Source organism: Papaver somniferum, chromosome 9 (assembly GCF_003573695.1).
Source record: "Papaver somniferum cultivar HN1 chromosome 9, ASM357369v1, whole genome shotgun sequence".
In the NCBI taxonomy this organism is placed as follows: domain Eukaryota; kingdom Viridiplantae; phylum Streptophyta; class Magnoliopsida; order Ranunculales; family Papaveraceae; genus Papaver; species Papaver somniferum.
The window spans coordinates 37,045,550-37,062,367 of NC_039366.1; the positions used below are offsets into that span (position 1 = coordinate 37,045,550).

At 38.1% G+C, this 16,818-nt stretch overlaps 1 protein-coding gene across 1 annotated transcript; it reads left to right on the forward strand.

The window, feature by feature from the left end:
- Positions 1-917: 917 nt before the first annotated feature.
- Positions 918-1,557, forward strand: LOC113311800. Its single transcript, XM_026560600.1, has 2 exons — positions 918-1,398; positions 1,499-1,557. Exons 1-2 carry the CDS (start codon positions 918-920, stop codon positions 1,555-1,557), a joined length of 540 nt encoding a protein of 179 aa, XP_026416385.1.
- The last annotated feature ends 15,261 nt before the right edge of the window (positions 1,558-16,818 follow it).

The window sequence follows — 16,818 nt, forward strand, 5'->3', positions numbered from 1 at the left end:
ATTATCCATTCAATGGCTGTTTATAAATGGCCATGTATGGCCATCAAGCAAGTTGAAAAGGCCATTAGAAATTTCCTTTGGTCGGGTGATGCGGAGAAACGTAAATACTTCACAGTTCGTTATGACAGCTTGTGTTGCTCAAAGAGTGAAGGAGGTTTGGGTCTCAAAAAGCTGTTAGACGTTAACAAAGCAATGTTGATGAAGCTTTGGATCTCTATAAGAGATTCTGACAAGATTTGGGCTAAGTTTCTGAGAGCTAAATACTTCAAGAGTAATGGCAATTTGATTGACTACAAGCTTGGTTCGTCTGTCTTTCCAGGGATTAGATTGGTTTTTAATTTTGTGCAAAAGCACACAAGATCAATTATAGGCAATGGCGAGAGCTCTTCCCTTTTCTTTGATAATTGGTGTGGTGATTTTTCGATTGCCAAGAAGCTAGGAATTTCTTCTAAAGGGCCTAACGACTTCCAGGCAAGAGTGTGTGATATCATTGCCGATGGTATTTGGGCAATCCCTCAAGCTACAAGAAATCTGATGCTTCGTTGTAACATTGATGAAGATAACTTGCCAATTATTGCTGGGGGTGATGATTATAAGATTTGGGACCTGGATAAAAAGGGTGTTTCTCGGTCAAGTCTGCCAAGGCAGCCATCAACTCTCCACATGATGTTCAGCCCTGTGCTGCTTTATTCTCGAGAAAGGTGGTCCATCCTTCATTGGGTGTGCAGTACTGGAAGATATGGACCAAACAATGTTGTGCAACTGATGACAACATCATTAAGAAGACTGGGAGAAGTTTGGCCTCAATGTGCCGCTTATGCCGCAAGAATTGTGAGACCTTAAGCCATATTACTTGGCACTGTAGCTTTGCTAGGAAGATCTGGGCTTGGGCTGCCGATATCTTCACTATCCAACCAATGGAGAACCTAGTGTCTTCCTACCAGGCTGCAAAAGGTCGTAGTAGGATGATTAAGGACTTGTGGCTGGTCACAAATCTTGCCATTGTCACGGAGCTGTGGAAGACTCGCAACAAGGCCTACTTTGAGAATGCTCCTATTCATTGGCCGGGTTTTAAAGGTCGGGTCTATCAATTGATCCGTGAAAACTCAATTAGAATGAAGGGTCATATGTTCAACACTGTAGAAGATTTTAAGATCTTGAACTATTTCCGGGTTCAACACAGGTCTTGCAAGGTCTCCATCCCTCTTGAGATTAGATGGTCTCCTCCAAATCCTGATGAGATAATGATTTGCTGCGACGGTGCGTCAATGGGAAACCCAGGCCAAGCTGGTGCGGGGGTTATGTTTCGTGATGCTAATTCAACGGTGCTTGGCGATCTGTGCGTTGGGCTTGGCTGGCAAACCAACTTCTATGCAGAGGCGTGTGCAATCATTTATGGTACGTGTTAGCTAAGAGCTGGAGGACCACCAACATTTGCATTCGGTCTGATTCGAGGAGTTGTATTCAAGCTTTTGAGAAGGATGAATTACCCTGGCAGCTAAGACAGAAATGGAGAATGGCCAAGAAGTTTTTCTCCAACTTTCGTTACATCCATAGCTATAGGGAGATAAATTTTTCTGCTGATGCTTTAGCTAAGCGAGTGTGTTTGCTGGCTGAAGACATCTTTGAATTCTATGAGGGTCGGCCGGGTTTCTTTCTGCCTGTAGAATGGCCTGGCCAAAGTTATTTTCGTTTCAATTAGTTCTCTCTGGCGGTTAGCCTGTCTTTCGGCTGAGTGCTAGTCCGAACTCTCCCTGTTTTTTGCTTTTTAGCTTTTGCTCAATCCATTTTTGACCGAGTAAAAAAATATATCAAATTTACTAGGTATGTATCCAACTTCAGAGCATTTGTTTCTTTTATCATATAAGTCAATAAACAAGGTGGGCATTTATGCATATGACATGTAGGATGATGGTTAAGTATGAACTCTCTAAGTATAGAGAATGCACGCACAGAGAAGTCAAATTGCTGCAAAACTGATGCTTACTTTTTACGAGGTTTTTTGGTAGAGCTTGTCACAGGGTTCAATTGTTGACGTCAACTGGCAAAAAAGGCCAGCAATGCCTGTTAGGATTTTCTTAGGGAATCACTGGAAACCGCGGAATAACGGATCTTGAAATATTATGTTGAATAATAAGTAAACCAAGCACAAGCAACTATAGTAATACGAGAAAGATAAATCAACTGACAAGACACAAGATTTATAGTGGTTCGACCAATACATACAACTTGTATATATTGTCTACGCCCACTTTGAGCCGCACCAACTCAAATCCACTATGAAGAAAAACAATTACAACTCGTGTGAATCCCAGCAAACCCTTGGTTACACCGCAAAAATTACCCGAGACGATAACCTTGTCTCTTGTTCCTCACCAATATGCTCTCACAACGAAACCCTCACTTTTAGCCCTAAAATCTATACAAGAAATCTCCCACCAATCTCTTAATCGTTTTCTACACGGTGCAATTCTATAAGGCCTAATTACCTATTTATATAGGTTACAAACTTGGTCACCAAGAATCCTAGCCGGTTTAGGAAACCCCTTCCCTAAATAACCACGGCTAACTTTAGGAAATAATAATTAGTCTTCAATAACTAACAATCTCCCACTTTGAAGACTCATTTATTGTCTTCAATTCTCCTTTTCTTCAACTTTGGATTTGACGGTGGTAAAACATCTTCTTTGTCAGTGCGGCTCCCCTCCCAGATCCTCATTCTAGGAGACCAACTAAAGCCTTGCAGAGTTTTAGCTTCTCTGATGTAACTCCCTGGTAAACATATCCGCCGGATTCTTCGAACCAAGAATCTTTTCGAGCTTCAACTCTCCTTCTTCTAAGATATCTCGAATGAAATGGTAACGAATATCTATATGCTTCGTCCTAGCATGATAGGCTGAGTTCTTGGCTCGATGTATATCACTTTGACTGTCACTTTACAGAACACTATCTCGTTGTTCCTTTCCCAACTCATCTAACAAACCTCGTAACCAAATCATCTCCTTGCTCGCTTCTGTTACTGCTACGTACTCCGCTTCCGCAGTAGACAATGTCACCAACTTCTGTAAATGTGAGTTCCAACTCACTGCAGCTGACCCCATAGTATAAACATAACCGGTCGTACTTTCGCATTTTATCTACATCACCCGCGAAGTATGCATCCACATAACCCCTCAAGATAGAACCACCTTTTCCATAACACAATGGTACGTTTGTGTTACCTCTCAAATACCTGAGAATCCACTTCACAACTTCCCAATGTTGTTTACTTGGGTTGCTTGCATATCTACTCACTACTCCCACTGCATGTGCAATATCCGGTCTCGTGCACACCATAGCATACATTAGACTCCCAACAGCTGAAGAATATGGTACATTAGTCATGTACTCCTTTTCTTCATCTGTCTTCGCACACTGCATACTAGAAAGACGAATCTGACTTCCAAGTGGAGAACTAACTGGTTTAACATTCTCCATATTGAACCTTTTCAACACTCGTTCAATATATTCAGCCTGACTAAGCATAAGTACACCCTTATCTCTGTCCCTTATGATGCTCATACCAAGAATCTGTTTTGCTTCACCAAGATCTTTCATAGCAAACTCACTTGATAATTGTTTCTTCAAATTCTCAACTTATTGTAGAGATGTTCCGGCAACCAACATATCATCCACATACAATAGTAATATGATGTAGTCAGAACCATTCCTTTTGAAGTAACAACAATGATATGCATTACACCGTGAGTAACCACTTCTATGCATGAAGTTATCAAACTTCTTGTACCACTGTCTCGGGGCTTGTTTTAAACCATACAAACTCTTCTTTAGCTTGCACACCATCTCTTCCTTGCCTTTTACTATGAATCCTTCTGGATGCTTTATGTAAATTTCTTCATCTAGGTCACCATGAAGAAAAGCTTTTTTTACATCCAACTGTTCAAGGTAGAGATCTTCAGAAGCCACTAGACTTAACACTACTCTGATAGTAGTCATCTTTACAACTGGAGAAAATATCTCGTTGTAGTCAACACCATGTTTCTGCTGAAAACCTTTCACAACCAATCTCGCCTTGTAGTGAATTTCTGCATTTCCTTCAGACTTCATCCGATAAACCCACTTATTATGCAACGCCTTCTTACCTCTTGGTAATTTTGATAACACCTATGTGCCATTCTCATCAAGTGAATTCATCTCATCCTCCATAGCAAGTTGCCACTTGATTGAATCATCAACCGCTAGTACTTCCTTAATATCTTCAGGTTCACCTCCATCCGTAAGTAATAGATAATTCAAAGCATACCTTGGGTTTGGTTTAGGAGTTCTTGACGATCTTCGTACTTCTTGTGAAACTGTAGGAATAACTCCCACTGCAATAGAAGTCTCTTAAACTTGTACTTCTCCGCCATCAGCAACATCATGCTCTTCTTGTTCCACACTTCTTCCAGAAACATCATCAATATCGATATACAACTCCTTATCGGCGTTGCTTGATCCGACATCTTCAACTTGTGTTTTATTCCTGTCCTTGTACAACTCATTCTCATTAAAAGTGACGTCTCTGCTTCGAATAACTTTGTGACCCTCGTAGTCCCAAAGTTTATACCCAAAAGCGTCATTTCCGTAACAAAAAAATATACACTTCTTTGCTTGAGCACCTATCTTAGACCTCTCACCGGGACTAAGGTGAACATAACCAACACAACCAAAAAATTTCAAATAGGAAAAATTTACCTTTTTGCCAGTCCAAACCTCCTATGGTATCTTCATATCTAATGGACTACTAGGTGTCCTGTTAATTAGATAAGCAGCCGTCTCTGTTGCATGTGCCCAGAAGGTCTCGGGCAAACCAGACTGCAACCTCATGCACCTAGCACGTGCATTGAACGTCCAATTCATACGTTCTGCTACTACATTCTCCTGTGGCGTCCTTGGAACTGTCCTTTCCAAGCGAATTCCATTTGTAGCACATAACTGTAAGAATTTTGTTTTGTCATACTCACCATCGTTGTATGACCTTAGACACTTCAACTTCAAACCAGTTTATTTTTCAACCAAAGCTTTCCACTTCTTAAACACTTCATACACCTCGAACTTATTTTTCATGAAGTAAAGCCACACCTTCCTTGAGTGATCATCAATAAAGGTGACATAATATTGGAACCCGTTTTGAGATGCAACATCAATTGGTCCCCATACAATCGTGTGAACCAAATCAAGTTTTGCACTTCTCAAGTCTCTTCCTCCTCTGCTGAAACTAACTCGTTTTTGCTTTCCAAGAACACAGTCTTCACAAAAACTCATATCAACAGACTTCACCTTAGGTAGATATCCTCCCGAACATAGAATCTTCATGTTCTTCTCACTCATGTGCCCTAATCTTCTATGCAATAAGTTAGTGTCTTCGCCACTACTAGCCACTGCTAAAGTAGTTCCATCCGAAGTCCGGTATAGAGTACCGACTCTAACTCCACGAGCTAATACCATAGTTCCTTTCTTCACTTTCCAATTGTGTTTCGTTAACACAACTTCACAGTCATCATCACAAACTTGGCCCACATACACCAAGTTCTTCTTCAAATTTGGAACGTGTCGTACATCCTTCAATTTCCATGTCGAACCGTTGACTTTCAAGATCACATCACCCAAACCAATGATGTCGCATGCTTCACCGTCACCTAAGAATACTTGGCCATAGTATACTTCTTTATAAGAGATCATAATATTCTTGATTACCTTTGTTTCCACCATTATTAGCACCTTTGTTTTTCGGACAATCACGCTTAAAGTGTCCTACTTTCTTACACGCCCAACACTCAACAACACCTCTAGTCCGGGATTGAGATCTCCCCCTAGACTTTCCTCTAGACTTCCATCTAGATTTGTTGTTGTTGTTCCGATTTGAACTCCTGCCTTTATCTTCTTCCTACAAACTTAAGGCCGAGCTTGAAGTACTAGAACCATAACCTTGTTCTATTCTTCTTTCCTTTTCAGCAATTAACCTTTGTTGCACATCATCAAGCTTCAACTTCTCGCTCCCTGCAGAATTACTAATAATTGTTCTTGCGGTTTCCCAACACTTTGGCAATGACGACAACAACCGTAAAGCTTGAACTTCATCATCAAAAGTAATATTAACTTTTGAAAGCTGAGAAATAATTGATTTAAACTTCCCAAGATGTGTTGAAATCGCTTCGCCTTCTTGCATCTTCAGATTAAATAATTGTTCACACAACACAATCTTCCCCGAGGATGATGACTTTTGATACAACTTTTCAAGTTTATCCATAAGATCCTTCGTACTAGTTTCCTCTTGTACGTTATTGTGGACTTCCTCCGTTAGACATCTACGGATCACGGCTACACACTTGCGATCAAGAGTTGTCCATTCATCGTCTTTGCGTGCTCCCTTTTTCGCAACTCCACCCATTGGATCAGCAAGGTCTTTCTCATATAGGTAGTCTTCCATCTGAGACTTCCAAAACGCAAAGTTCTTCCCATTAAAAACTTTAACCCTAACTACCGTACGTTCGTTATTATCACCCATAACTCCCACCCCAATCGTACTATGAACCCTAAAGCTCTAACCCGCACTCTGATACCAGTTGTCAGGATTTTCGTAGGGAATCACCGACAACCGCGGAATAATGGATATTGAGATATTATGATGAATAATAAGTAAACCAAGCATAAGCAACTATAATAATACGAGAAAGATAAATCAACTCACAAGACACAAGATTTATAGTGGTTCGACCAATACATACAATTTGTATATATTGTCTACATCCACTTTGAGCCGCACCAACTGAAATCCACTATGAAGAAAAACGATTACAACGTCGTGTGAATCCCAGCAAACCCTTGGTTACACCGCAACAATTACCCGAGACGATAACCTTGTCTCTTGTTCCTCACCAATATGCTCTCACAACGAAACCCTATCTTTTAGCCCTAAAAGCTATACAAGAAATCTGTCATCGATCTCTTAATCGTTTTCTACACGATACAATTCTATAAGGCCTAATTACCTATTTATATAGGTTACAAACTTGGCCACCAAGAATCCTATCCGATTTTGGAAATCCCTTCCCTAAATAACCACGGCTAACTTTAGGAAATAATAATTAGTCTTCAATAACTAACAATGCCTTACTGAACTGGACGAATGAAGAAAGTTTTGTTTCTTGTTTTTATTTACCTTTGGGAAGCTAAATTGGATACCGTTCGGAAGCTAATCCAGGTTTCTTTATTGTCGGTTAGAGTACAACTAGATTTAAAACACGATCGCACGAGGGGTTATGTTGGTGTGCGAAACGGACCCTAATTAATTAGTTGAATAGGGGATACACGACCCGATTGAGAAAGACTTTTAAAATTCTCTTCCATTAATCATCTTTGTTTTAATTCCTGGCAAGTATTAACCATCTTTTTTTGCAGCAAAAAAATAAAAAAATAAAAATTAACCATCTTTATAATTTTGCATCCAGAAAGAAGAAAAACTCGATCCCATATTGTTAACGACTTTGGAATCCAATTCTAGGTAATGTCTCTTTCTACCTCTTTTTGTTAGAATGGGTAGAATAGGTTTCGTTTGTAAAATTTTCTTTCGTGTTTTCTCATAAAATTTAGGGTTCAATTTGTGTTTTTTTCCGTGTGTATGTGCAGATATGGCTGGATTTCCTCTAGGATGTATTCTACTTCCAGGGAAACAGGTGAAAACGTCCATCTTTATTCACATGCACGTTGGCTCTCCAAACATGGGGTAAGTTCGTGTAAAGTTGTTGTTAGTTGAAAATTCTATAATTTATCCATGGTGATATTATGACTTAAAATCGAATAACAATTAATTCTTTTTTTTTTTTTGATTTTTGACGGGAAAGGAGGTAATCCTCCCATTTCATTAATATTGAAAGATTGTATACATCATGTTCATATACATCATTGAAATACATAATAAAATATAGATTTTTTTGTATCACAATAATAAACAAATTGTAACACAAACGTATTAAATACATGAATTTCAGAAAGGAAATTGATGATATTTGAGGGATGCCTTTTGAATTAGAATTCTGCCATTTTGATTTGAAGACTTTATCTTCTTCTTCACTGTCTTCTTCATTAAGATGTTGTCCCAAAAGGGAGTAATAAGCACAAAACATCACTATCACAATCAAATCCGGTAGTCATTGATCTTCATGAAACTGTAGATATCGTCAAGCCGGAAGAAACTGTCCTTGATGTATTTGAAACAATTGTTGTAGCAACCGCTAGAAACGCCTATAAGGCTATGAAAAACCTCCGATGGATTTAAGAGAACCAACACAGAGATAATGAAACTGAAACTGAGAAAACCCGTAAACCGAATACAATGGCGATATTTTTATTTTATTAAAATACTAATAATATATTTACGTATTGTATCCAAATCTATTTGAAAAATCTAAATAATTCAGACAATATCCAACAAATTTGGATTACGATATTAGAGAATCAAAGATCTAAGAAGATTTGTTTCAGAGAATTTTTTGGAAAAAAACGGTTATGGAGAGAGTTTATTGTCATAGTTAGTAATTTATCATGTGCATAGAATTGTGTTATAATTTAGAAGAAGAATCCACAATTGGGCGATATAGAAACTAATTGGGGGATATAAATTACTTCCCCCAACCAATATTGTCTGCTAAGAGGGTGTTTTTGGGGGAAAAAATACTAAAATAACATTTCCTCAAAATAAAAATCAAAAAACTTAAAATCAAAAAACAAAATCATATCCCCCATTTTCATCTCCACTTCTTATTAATCTCTTTTAGGGTTAGAGCTTTGAAACTCAAATATTACCCATTCCCTTTCAAATTCTAAACTCTCCCCACTCCCTTTCAAATTCTCTTCTCCTTCTCTGCCGGCTCCTCAGTTTAAAAACAATTTTTTTTTTTTTACATTCGGAAGTGATGAAGACCATGTCGAAAATAATTTTTTTTACATCGCCGAAAGTGATGAAGACCATGCCGGAATTAATGAAGACCATGTCGGAAAACGGTGCTGGCATGCTTGGTAACTAACATTCAATGTCGTAACTAAATGCCGGCATGCTCGGTAGAAATCTATCAATGCCGGTAGTCAAGTGAAAAAAATCAACTTTCTGGATACTTTACATCATGTGCTGGCCCAAAAATTAAAGCAAAAATAACTTCTGTATCAGCATAGTTTCTGGGTTGAATACTATGCCGGCTTGAATTTCAAAATGGGGGATAAGCTCTATGCCGGCATGGACGTGGTATGAATACCATGCCGGTATGGCTGCTTCCGGCATTGTATTCATACCATGTCCATGCCGGCACCGAGCTTTTTCAGCTGCAAAAATGGTGGATACAAAGAAAAAAAATCAAATTTTCAATCTCCCTCTTAACACCAATTCTCTCTTCACAATCATTTCCATTTTTACCAAAAAAAGTTCCCTCTCAAATACTTTTTCCCTCCTTCTACTCTCACCTCACTCACCCAAATACAAATAAAAATACATACTAATCATTCATCAAATAATCTTATGAATTTACTAATTATAATTAAGCACTAAACATGATTAGTGAGGGGTAGATTATGTATTTAGTAAAATAGTTAAATAAGGGGTGACCCTAATTTGATATTTAAATCCAGTTTTTATCCTTTTCCTCTATCCTCGAATTAGTTTTGATATCCCCCAATCGGGGGATACTCACACAAATTGGGGGATAGTCATGGTTATATGGGATTGACTTTTGGCTAAGGGTATTTCTTTTTAAATGAATGCTTATATCATAATAAAAACTAAAAACTTAAATCATTAGATATCCTAGCTAAATTGGGGCCAATAGGACTTAATTGGGGCCTATCAAATTTTCATTCCCACACCACCAAATTACTATAGGAACCCAAACTTCTAACAATACTAATTTACCCCCACATTAATTCATAAAACAATCTCACATATATAGTAATCTTTCCATTTTCAGTAAATCCAAAAACAAAAAAAAAAACTAAACCTAAAAAACTTTCTATTTCCATCATAAACTTTTCAAATTCTCAAAACCCTAATAAAAAAAATTCATCTTCTTCTCCGACGATCTTTGATCCAACCAAGAAAAAGGTAACCCATTGTATGGTTTGCATTTCTTCATTGATTTAAAGGTTTAAATCTTCGATTTTCGAAAATAAAAATCTCTGATTAACCCAGAATCGGTTTATATGATGATTAACATCAACTGATTCTAATGCAAGGTCTTTTCCATGAAGAACATGCACAGTAATCGGTTTATATGATGATTAACATTGACCGATGTTAGGGTTAGAAACGAAAACATCACCAGAATAGGTTTACAAGTGCTTTATAATAATCCAATTCCGGATACATTTTTCTTTAAATATGCTATCCCAGAATCGGTTTTTATGTGCCTGATAATTTACCGATTATGTATGTCTTTTCATATTCCTACTCATAATCGGATTTTATATATGTACCACATAAACCGATTTTGTAAGCTTATACTCCTGTATGTTTTTGTAGTCAGAATCGGATTACATATGATTAATTATGCACCGATTCTTAACTAGTTATTTTTTTGTTTTGGTTTTGTTTTATATAGATATGGACTTCTCACACCTAGCGTTTTACTCTCGAGAGCTCACATTGGAGGACATCCTTAGGAATCCCCAACGAGTGCCAGAAAGAAGCCTCTACAAGTTTTCTTATGGGCGTGAGACCCGTCTTGAACAAGCCCTAGCGTTGATTGACAAGCTTGCACTGGAGAAGCTTCGTGAGGTCATGAGGTTCTCTAGGATGAGGAGAAACATTACATCATCTAAGAGGGATTTCCACCAAGAATTGGAAGGTTTGTTTGAAGAAATGGCTGAACATATATCCATGGATGATGCAGAAGGTGCTGATCTTGATGATGCTGCTGCTGGTGCTCCCGATGCTGGTGCTGGTGCAAATGCTCCTGATGCTCCTTAAGTTTTTAAGTTTAACTTTAAAATATTAAAATTTTAAGTTTATAAGACTTGTGGTTGTTTTAAGTCTTTTGGGATGGTTTATGTTTGTATTTTGGATGATCTTTGTGTGGTTGGTGTTTGTATTTTGGATGATCTTTGTGTTGAACTTAATGCAATTAATGTTTAAATTGATTCTAGCCTGACATACCAACAATCGGTCTACTCGATATGTCAACATAAACCGATTGTGAAAGCTATTTTTCCTGTATGTTTTTCAAGCTAGAATCAGGTCACTTATGTATATATATAAACCGATTAGTTTCGGTGAAAATTCAATTTTTTTACATGTCATTAATCGGTTTATGTTGGTCACAAAAAGGACCGATTCCTGGTGGCATTAAAACACAATCGGTATCGGTTTATACATACCTTCTAGAAGACCGATTATGCTAAATTATTTCACGTTTTTCAAAAAAAATTGTCGTTAGGGACTTTCTCTATAAATAGAGACCTCACCCTTGGATACCATTTGCCCCAAAATTGAACATTTCATTCCCCCTCACTCCATATACTCCACAACTACTCATTTCATACATATACATACAAGAAATGGCATCGTTTGACTCCGCGGAAGATTCGGCAATCACCAAAGCTTGGTACGCGGAAACTCAACTTAAACGTCAATCCTCCGAAAGGGAGGATCCCACAACCTTTTGGGATAGGGTACACAACAAATTTAGCGGCGAGTTTGGGAATCCTAATGCAAGAAGAGTTCAACAAGTCCATGAGAGGCACCTAGTAATCGAAAATGCGATACTTGCTTTTTTAGCTCTCCAACCTCGAATTTTTAACACTCGCCCCTTCACCTTGTCCATTGCGCAATTTGTAAGTAATTTTGTGGGTTTTTTTACGTAACCCATGTTGTTTTATCTTCCAATGAACACCACTAACAAATGTAAGTTTGTTTTTGTATTTTTGTATTTTTGTAGCACGAAGTCGTGAAAGCGCGCTACTTGGAGGAAAAGGGGGAAGCATTCACATTCGATGCAAGCTATCACTTCTTGGTAGAAAGAATCCCGGAGGATAACCCAGACTACTTGGATGTTGTATCGTTTTCGGAGGAGGAAGATTGATTTAGAAGTTTTTGTATTGGTTTTGTGGGTAGACCTCTATGTAAACCCTCACGAGACTATAACTCGTCCTCTAGGGTCGCCTAGGAGTTTAAAGGCTTGATGCATGTGCTAAATGCATCCTACAATAATGTAATGAATAAAAAAAATATTTTGTATGATATGAAACAATCGGTTTATATAAGTAATATGTAAAACCTGGTTTTAGGAATCGGATTATATATATGGCAACGTGTACCGATTATGGATGTCCTCTGTTAATTTGGAAACACCAATCCGGAATCGGTTTACAAGTGAATGAACGTAAACCGGTTCTGGGTACTGTTTACAAAAAAAAAATGTTTGATGTTTTGATGAACTCTCTAACATTAGTTAATCTCACATCCAAAACAAAATTAATACCTAATACGATTAATTAGTGCTAATTATTCAGGGATAAAATAGATAATTAGATAATTATTTTGATAAGGGGTGATGTGTAGGTGATTTCCAATGACCTTTTTTTTCATCTAGCTATAGATCCCAATTAAGTCCTATAAACCCCAATTTAGCCCGGTTAGATATCCCCTTCATTTTTTGATTGATTCTATTCATTTTCTCAGTGTTTCGACTTCGGTTGAATATTATAAATTATAAGTAAAAAATTAGGGCAAAATTAGAGTTTACACTGTCGGCACTGGTATAAGTTCGAGGGCAATACTAATTGTTATAATTGGTACTGATTTTTTTAATTAAAGCAATGTGTTAGTCGGCACATCTCGTAAGTGGAAGAAAATACCGACAAGGCACACCTCGTTGGTCGAAGACGATGCCGACTGAGCACATCAGAAATGAACCAACACCGACTGTATGTGCAGCTATTTCATTCCACGGATGAAAGTAATTAGTGATAGCAATAACTAATGTAGAAGTAGAAATCACACGGTCCACTTATCATTCTGCTGGTCTTTAGTCATACCCGTTCTGTCCTTTTGTATAATGGTGATTGGAAGAGATTGTTTGAATTCCCAATGTAATCAAACTTTCCAGAATCCCAATACTTTTCGGACTAGATCTAGAACTACCCCTATGTACTATGGAGTAACTATTAAACCACAATTATTAGTATTTTGTTATACTGTTCCTGCTCATACGAGATTCGATGAAACTTCCGCCATGGAGGATGTAATCATGAAATCGTTACAACAAGTTCACAAATTGGGGATACTCGGGGATAATTTAGGAATTTCTAAAAAAAAAAATGTTAGGGGGTTTTCAAATTACTTATAATGTTTTTTTTTTTCCTTTTTCTTCCTTCTTATTCCCCAATTTGTTGGGTTCTTTAAAAAATTTGGGCAAATTATAATCATAACTGTCAAAGTTTATAATATTATATTATTTTTGAAAGATAATTTTGTATACAGAGATTTAATTGTTGTCGAATATCAATTTTTTGGGATTAAAAGGAAAGAAAAAGGTCTCGCACTTTTAGAGACGGACGGAGTATAATATTGTTTGTACCATGAGTAAAATTGTCACATATAAGGCCAGAATATTGCCTGGGCCACTATTCAGCTGTCATCCAAGCCCGCTAACCAGTTAACCAAAGCAGCCCACCAACCTGCCCAATATTACAAAGACCGGTCAATGGTCAAAGTCAACGCTCAGTCAACGCTCAAAGTCAACTGTTGGTCAACTGTCAAAGTCAGGTTGCACGTCCCACCTCTAGCCAATTTTCAGTCATATTGTCAGTAGTGCTGGTAACCAATTTCCAGCCAAGCACTCTGCCGCACTGCCATCCAGTTTCTAGCCATGTTGCCAGGATGTCAGCCAGTTCCCATCCATACTGCCATCCCATTCTGCCTGTCAACCATCAATCCAGTCTGCCAGCATGCAGAATTAATACAAGAGGGGAGTTTCATGGGGTTTTATGCAGAATTAACGCAAGGCACGGCCAGGAGGCATGCAGGTCAGTTGTATGCAGTATTAATTCCATCAGTTTCATGCAGAATTTAACATGGAGGCATGAATGAGCAGTTTCATGCAGAATTAAACAAAGAGGCATGAATGAGCAGTTTCATGCAGAATTTAACATGAAGGCATGAATGATCAGTTAATGCCATTTTAGTTTATATTGCATATTAGGAATTTAACTGTATCAATAGGGAGGTCCCGAGGGCTAGAGAGAGGGGCTAGCAATGAGAAAAAAATACAATTGTAATTCTAATATCAATAGAATACCCCTCCCCCCCCAAGGGGATTCGTCCGTGGATGCAGGCAAACCATGCCGAACCACGTTAAATTTGTGGCTGTCATTCTTGACTATTTTCTGTTATTAGCCCTGTTTCCATCAACAACACCAAAATCATTGTGTTTAGTGCATGGAAATATTTTTGGGTGAAACATTGGCGCCGACTAAGGGGACTACGAGAAAAATGATCGTGTTTTCCCATTGAGGAAAGTAGTACAGAAAGCTTCAAAATCGTGTTCGTGAGAAAGCAGTTTGAACATTGTTATAAAATTACTGCTGCAGTCCAGTTGATCGAAACTGCTGTAGTCCAGTTATGGTCGCAATTGCTGCACTCCAGCTGATCGCAGCTGTTGCAGACCATATAATCGCAGATACTGCAGTCCATTTGATCGCAACTGCTACAATCCAAATTCACAGTTCGGGATCTGCTAAAACCATTATATTCAGAAACCACTGAAGCGCATCACTATTAAGAACGATGAAACCACCCCTAAGACGTTCGGTTCACGATAAAAGATGGTGTAAAAACATCATCAAAATTGTTGCAGAATATTCAATCCACAACATGATCGGGTCCAGTTTTGATTTAAATCACTGCAGTCCAGCTGATTGCAGCTGCTGCAGTCCAGTTAATCGCAGTTATTGCAGTTCGGTTGATCGCAACTGCTTCAGTCCAGCTTCGCAGTTTGAGATTTTATGAAACTATCACCTTCATAAACCGCCATAAAGATTGTTAAAATCATTGGCTGGATGTTCGATTCGCAGCATGTTCATGACCACATATTTGAGTTTGTAGTATGTCAAAATCACTAATGTCATGATCGCAAGATTGCCAAGTTAGCTACATCTTTAGGCGCTTGAAAACCCTAGAGATGACCTCCAGAAAAGCATCTCAAAAAGTTCCAGAAAACGCTACAAAAGTGTAGCAAAACGATGTTGGAAATTTCATGAGAAAAGGCAACAGTCCCCAGAACCATTGCTAAAAATCCAAGGAAAAAGAAGAAAACAGGAAATTATTGCAGAAAAATTATTGAGAAATAGTAACAGTTACAGAAAACTGCTGCTTTAAAATTCAAAAAGCCGTTGCAAGAAGCTTTGAAGGAAAAGACAACAGCTCAAAAAATCTGTCACAAAAGGACCGAAGGCAAAGATCACAGTTGTGAGAAAGTGTTGCGAAAAGTTAAAAAAAAAAAAAAAAATCAGAAACAGCCGGCGGCCACTGCAAGAGGCATGTCACTTCGGCGGATTTCGTATACCCACGTCAGGGTCCTGTTAACCCCCGTTAGGTGATATGCTCACCCACGTTAGAAGGAGGTTTTGTTCACCCTCGCTTGAGGTTTCCGTCACCCACGTTAGAAGGATATTTTGTTCACCTACTTTAGACGGCGACGTCAGCGACTTGGTCCAATCAGCACCTGCCACGTCAGCAGTCTGGTCCAGTTAGCAGTTGCCACATTTTCAACTGGTCCAGTCAGCGATAGCCACATCAGCATTTGGTCCAATCAGCAGTTGCCACGTCAGCACAGGGTCCATCCAGCAATCACGACGTAAGCATTTGGTCCAGTCAGCAGTTGCCACGTCAGCTGAAGACCACGCCAGCAGGATGCCATGTCACCCATAAGATGACGTATCAATTGATAGACACATTTTTGTGTCTAAATTGTCCTCAATTTTCTCTATGTTGGTACTCGATTTTGTAATTATTTTGGTGTTTTGTGTGTTTGTAGGTATTTTTGGAAAATAAACGTTTTTGGAAGAATCGGATCGAAAAACTACTAAAGGCATCCCCGAAGGACATTTGCTAAGCGGACCTCAGATTTGGCTAAGGGGAACCCGCGGTTATGTGCAGCCCAAATTTGTTCTCAGCACCCAAATTACTATCGGCACCCCAACAGAAAGATAAGAGGCACCCTTCATCTTCAACATTCAAAAAAAGAGTATTTGCGGGAAATTTGGTTCCACCGGTAAAGGATTTATTATCTTTAAGATAAGAATATCTTCTTGCCTTATAAATAGGAAGAATTTGAAGAAAAAGGAAGTTATCTTGTATTAAACAAGAAAGATATCCTTGGAAGATTTTATCCTATATTTTATTCTGCGAATTAAAGAAGATATGAGTTTAGTAAAGAAATATGGAGAATAAAGAGAAGGAAAAATTCCTGAAGATATTTTTAATTAAAAAGAAGAAGATTTTGGAGTTATGGAAGAATATATTTGAGTAATGTGTATTTGTGTGTATAAATAGAGAGCTAGAGAGCACATTTGAGGGGGAGAGTTGGGGAGAGAAAATAAAATCATTGCGTTAATAATTTTCTCCCATTTTCATTATTTGTAAACACTTTGATCAATGAAATTATATTTCGAGTGTGTTTGCAACCTAATGAGCTAAACCCAACATTGGGATAACGGAGGAAGCTGGATTTCATCAATGTGGTAATTTGATTAATTATTTTATTTACTTTTTGCACCGATTTTAAATGATTTATG

What these genes read in the sequence shown, in the direction of transcription:
- LOC113311800 (XM_026560600.1), top strand. Translation starts at nt 918, where the DNA reads ATGGAGAACCTAGTGTCTTCCTACCAGGCTGCAAAAGGTCGTAGTAGG. An exon ending in GGCGTGTGCAATCATTTATG is followed by an intron (nt 1,399 to 1,498) that starts GTACGTGTTAGC and finishes TTACCCTGGCAG; the next exon opens with CTAAGACAGAAATGGAGAAT.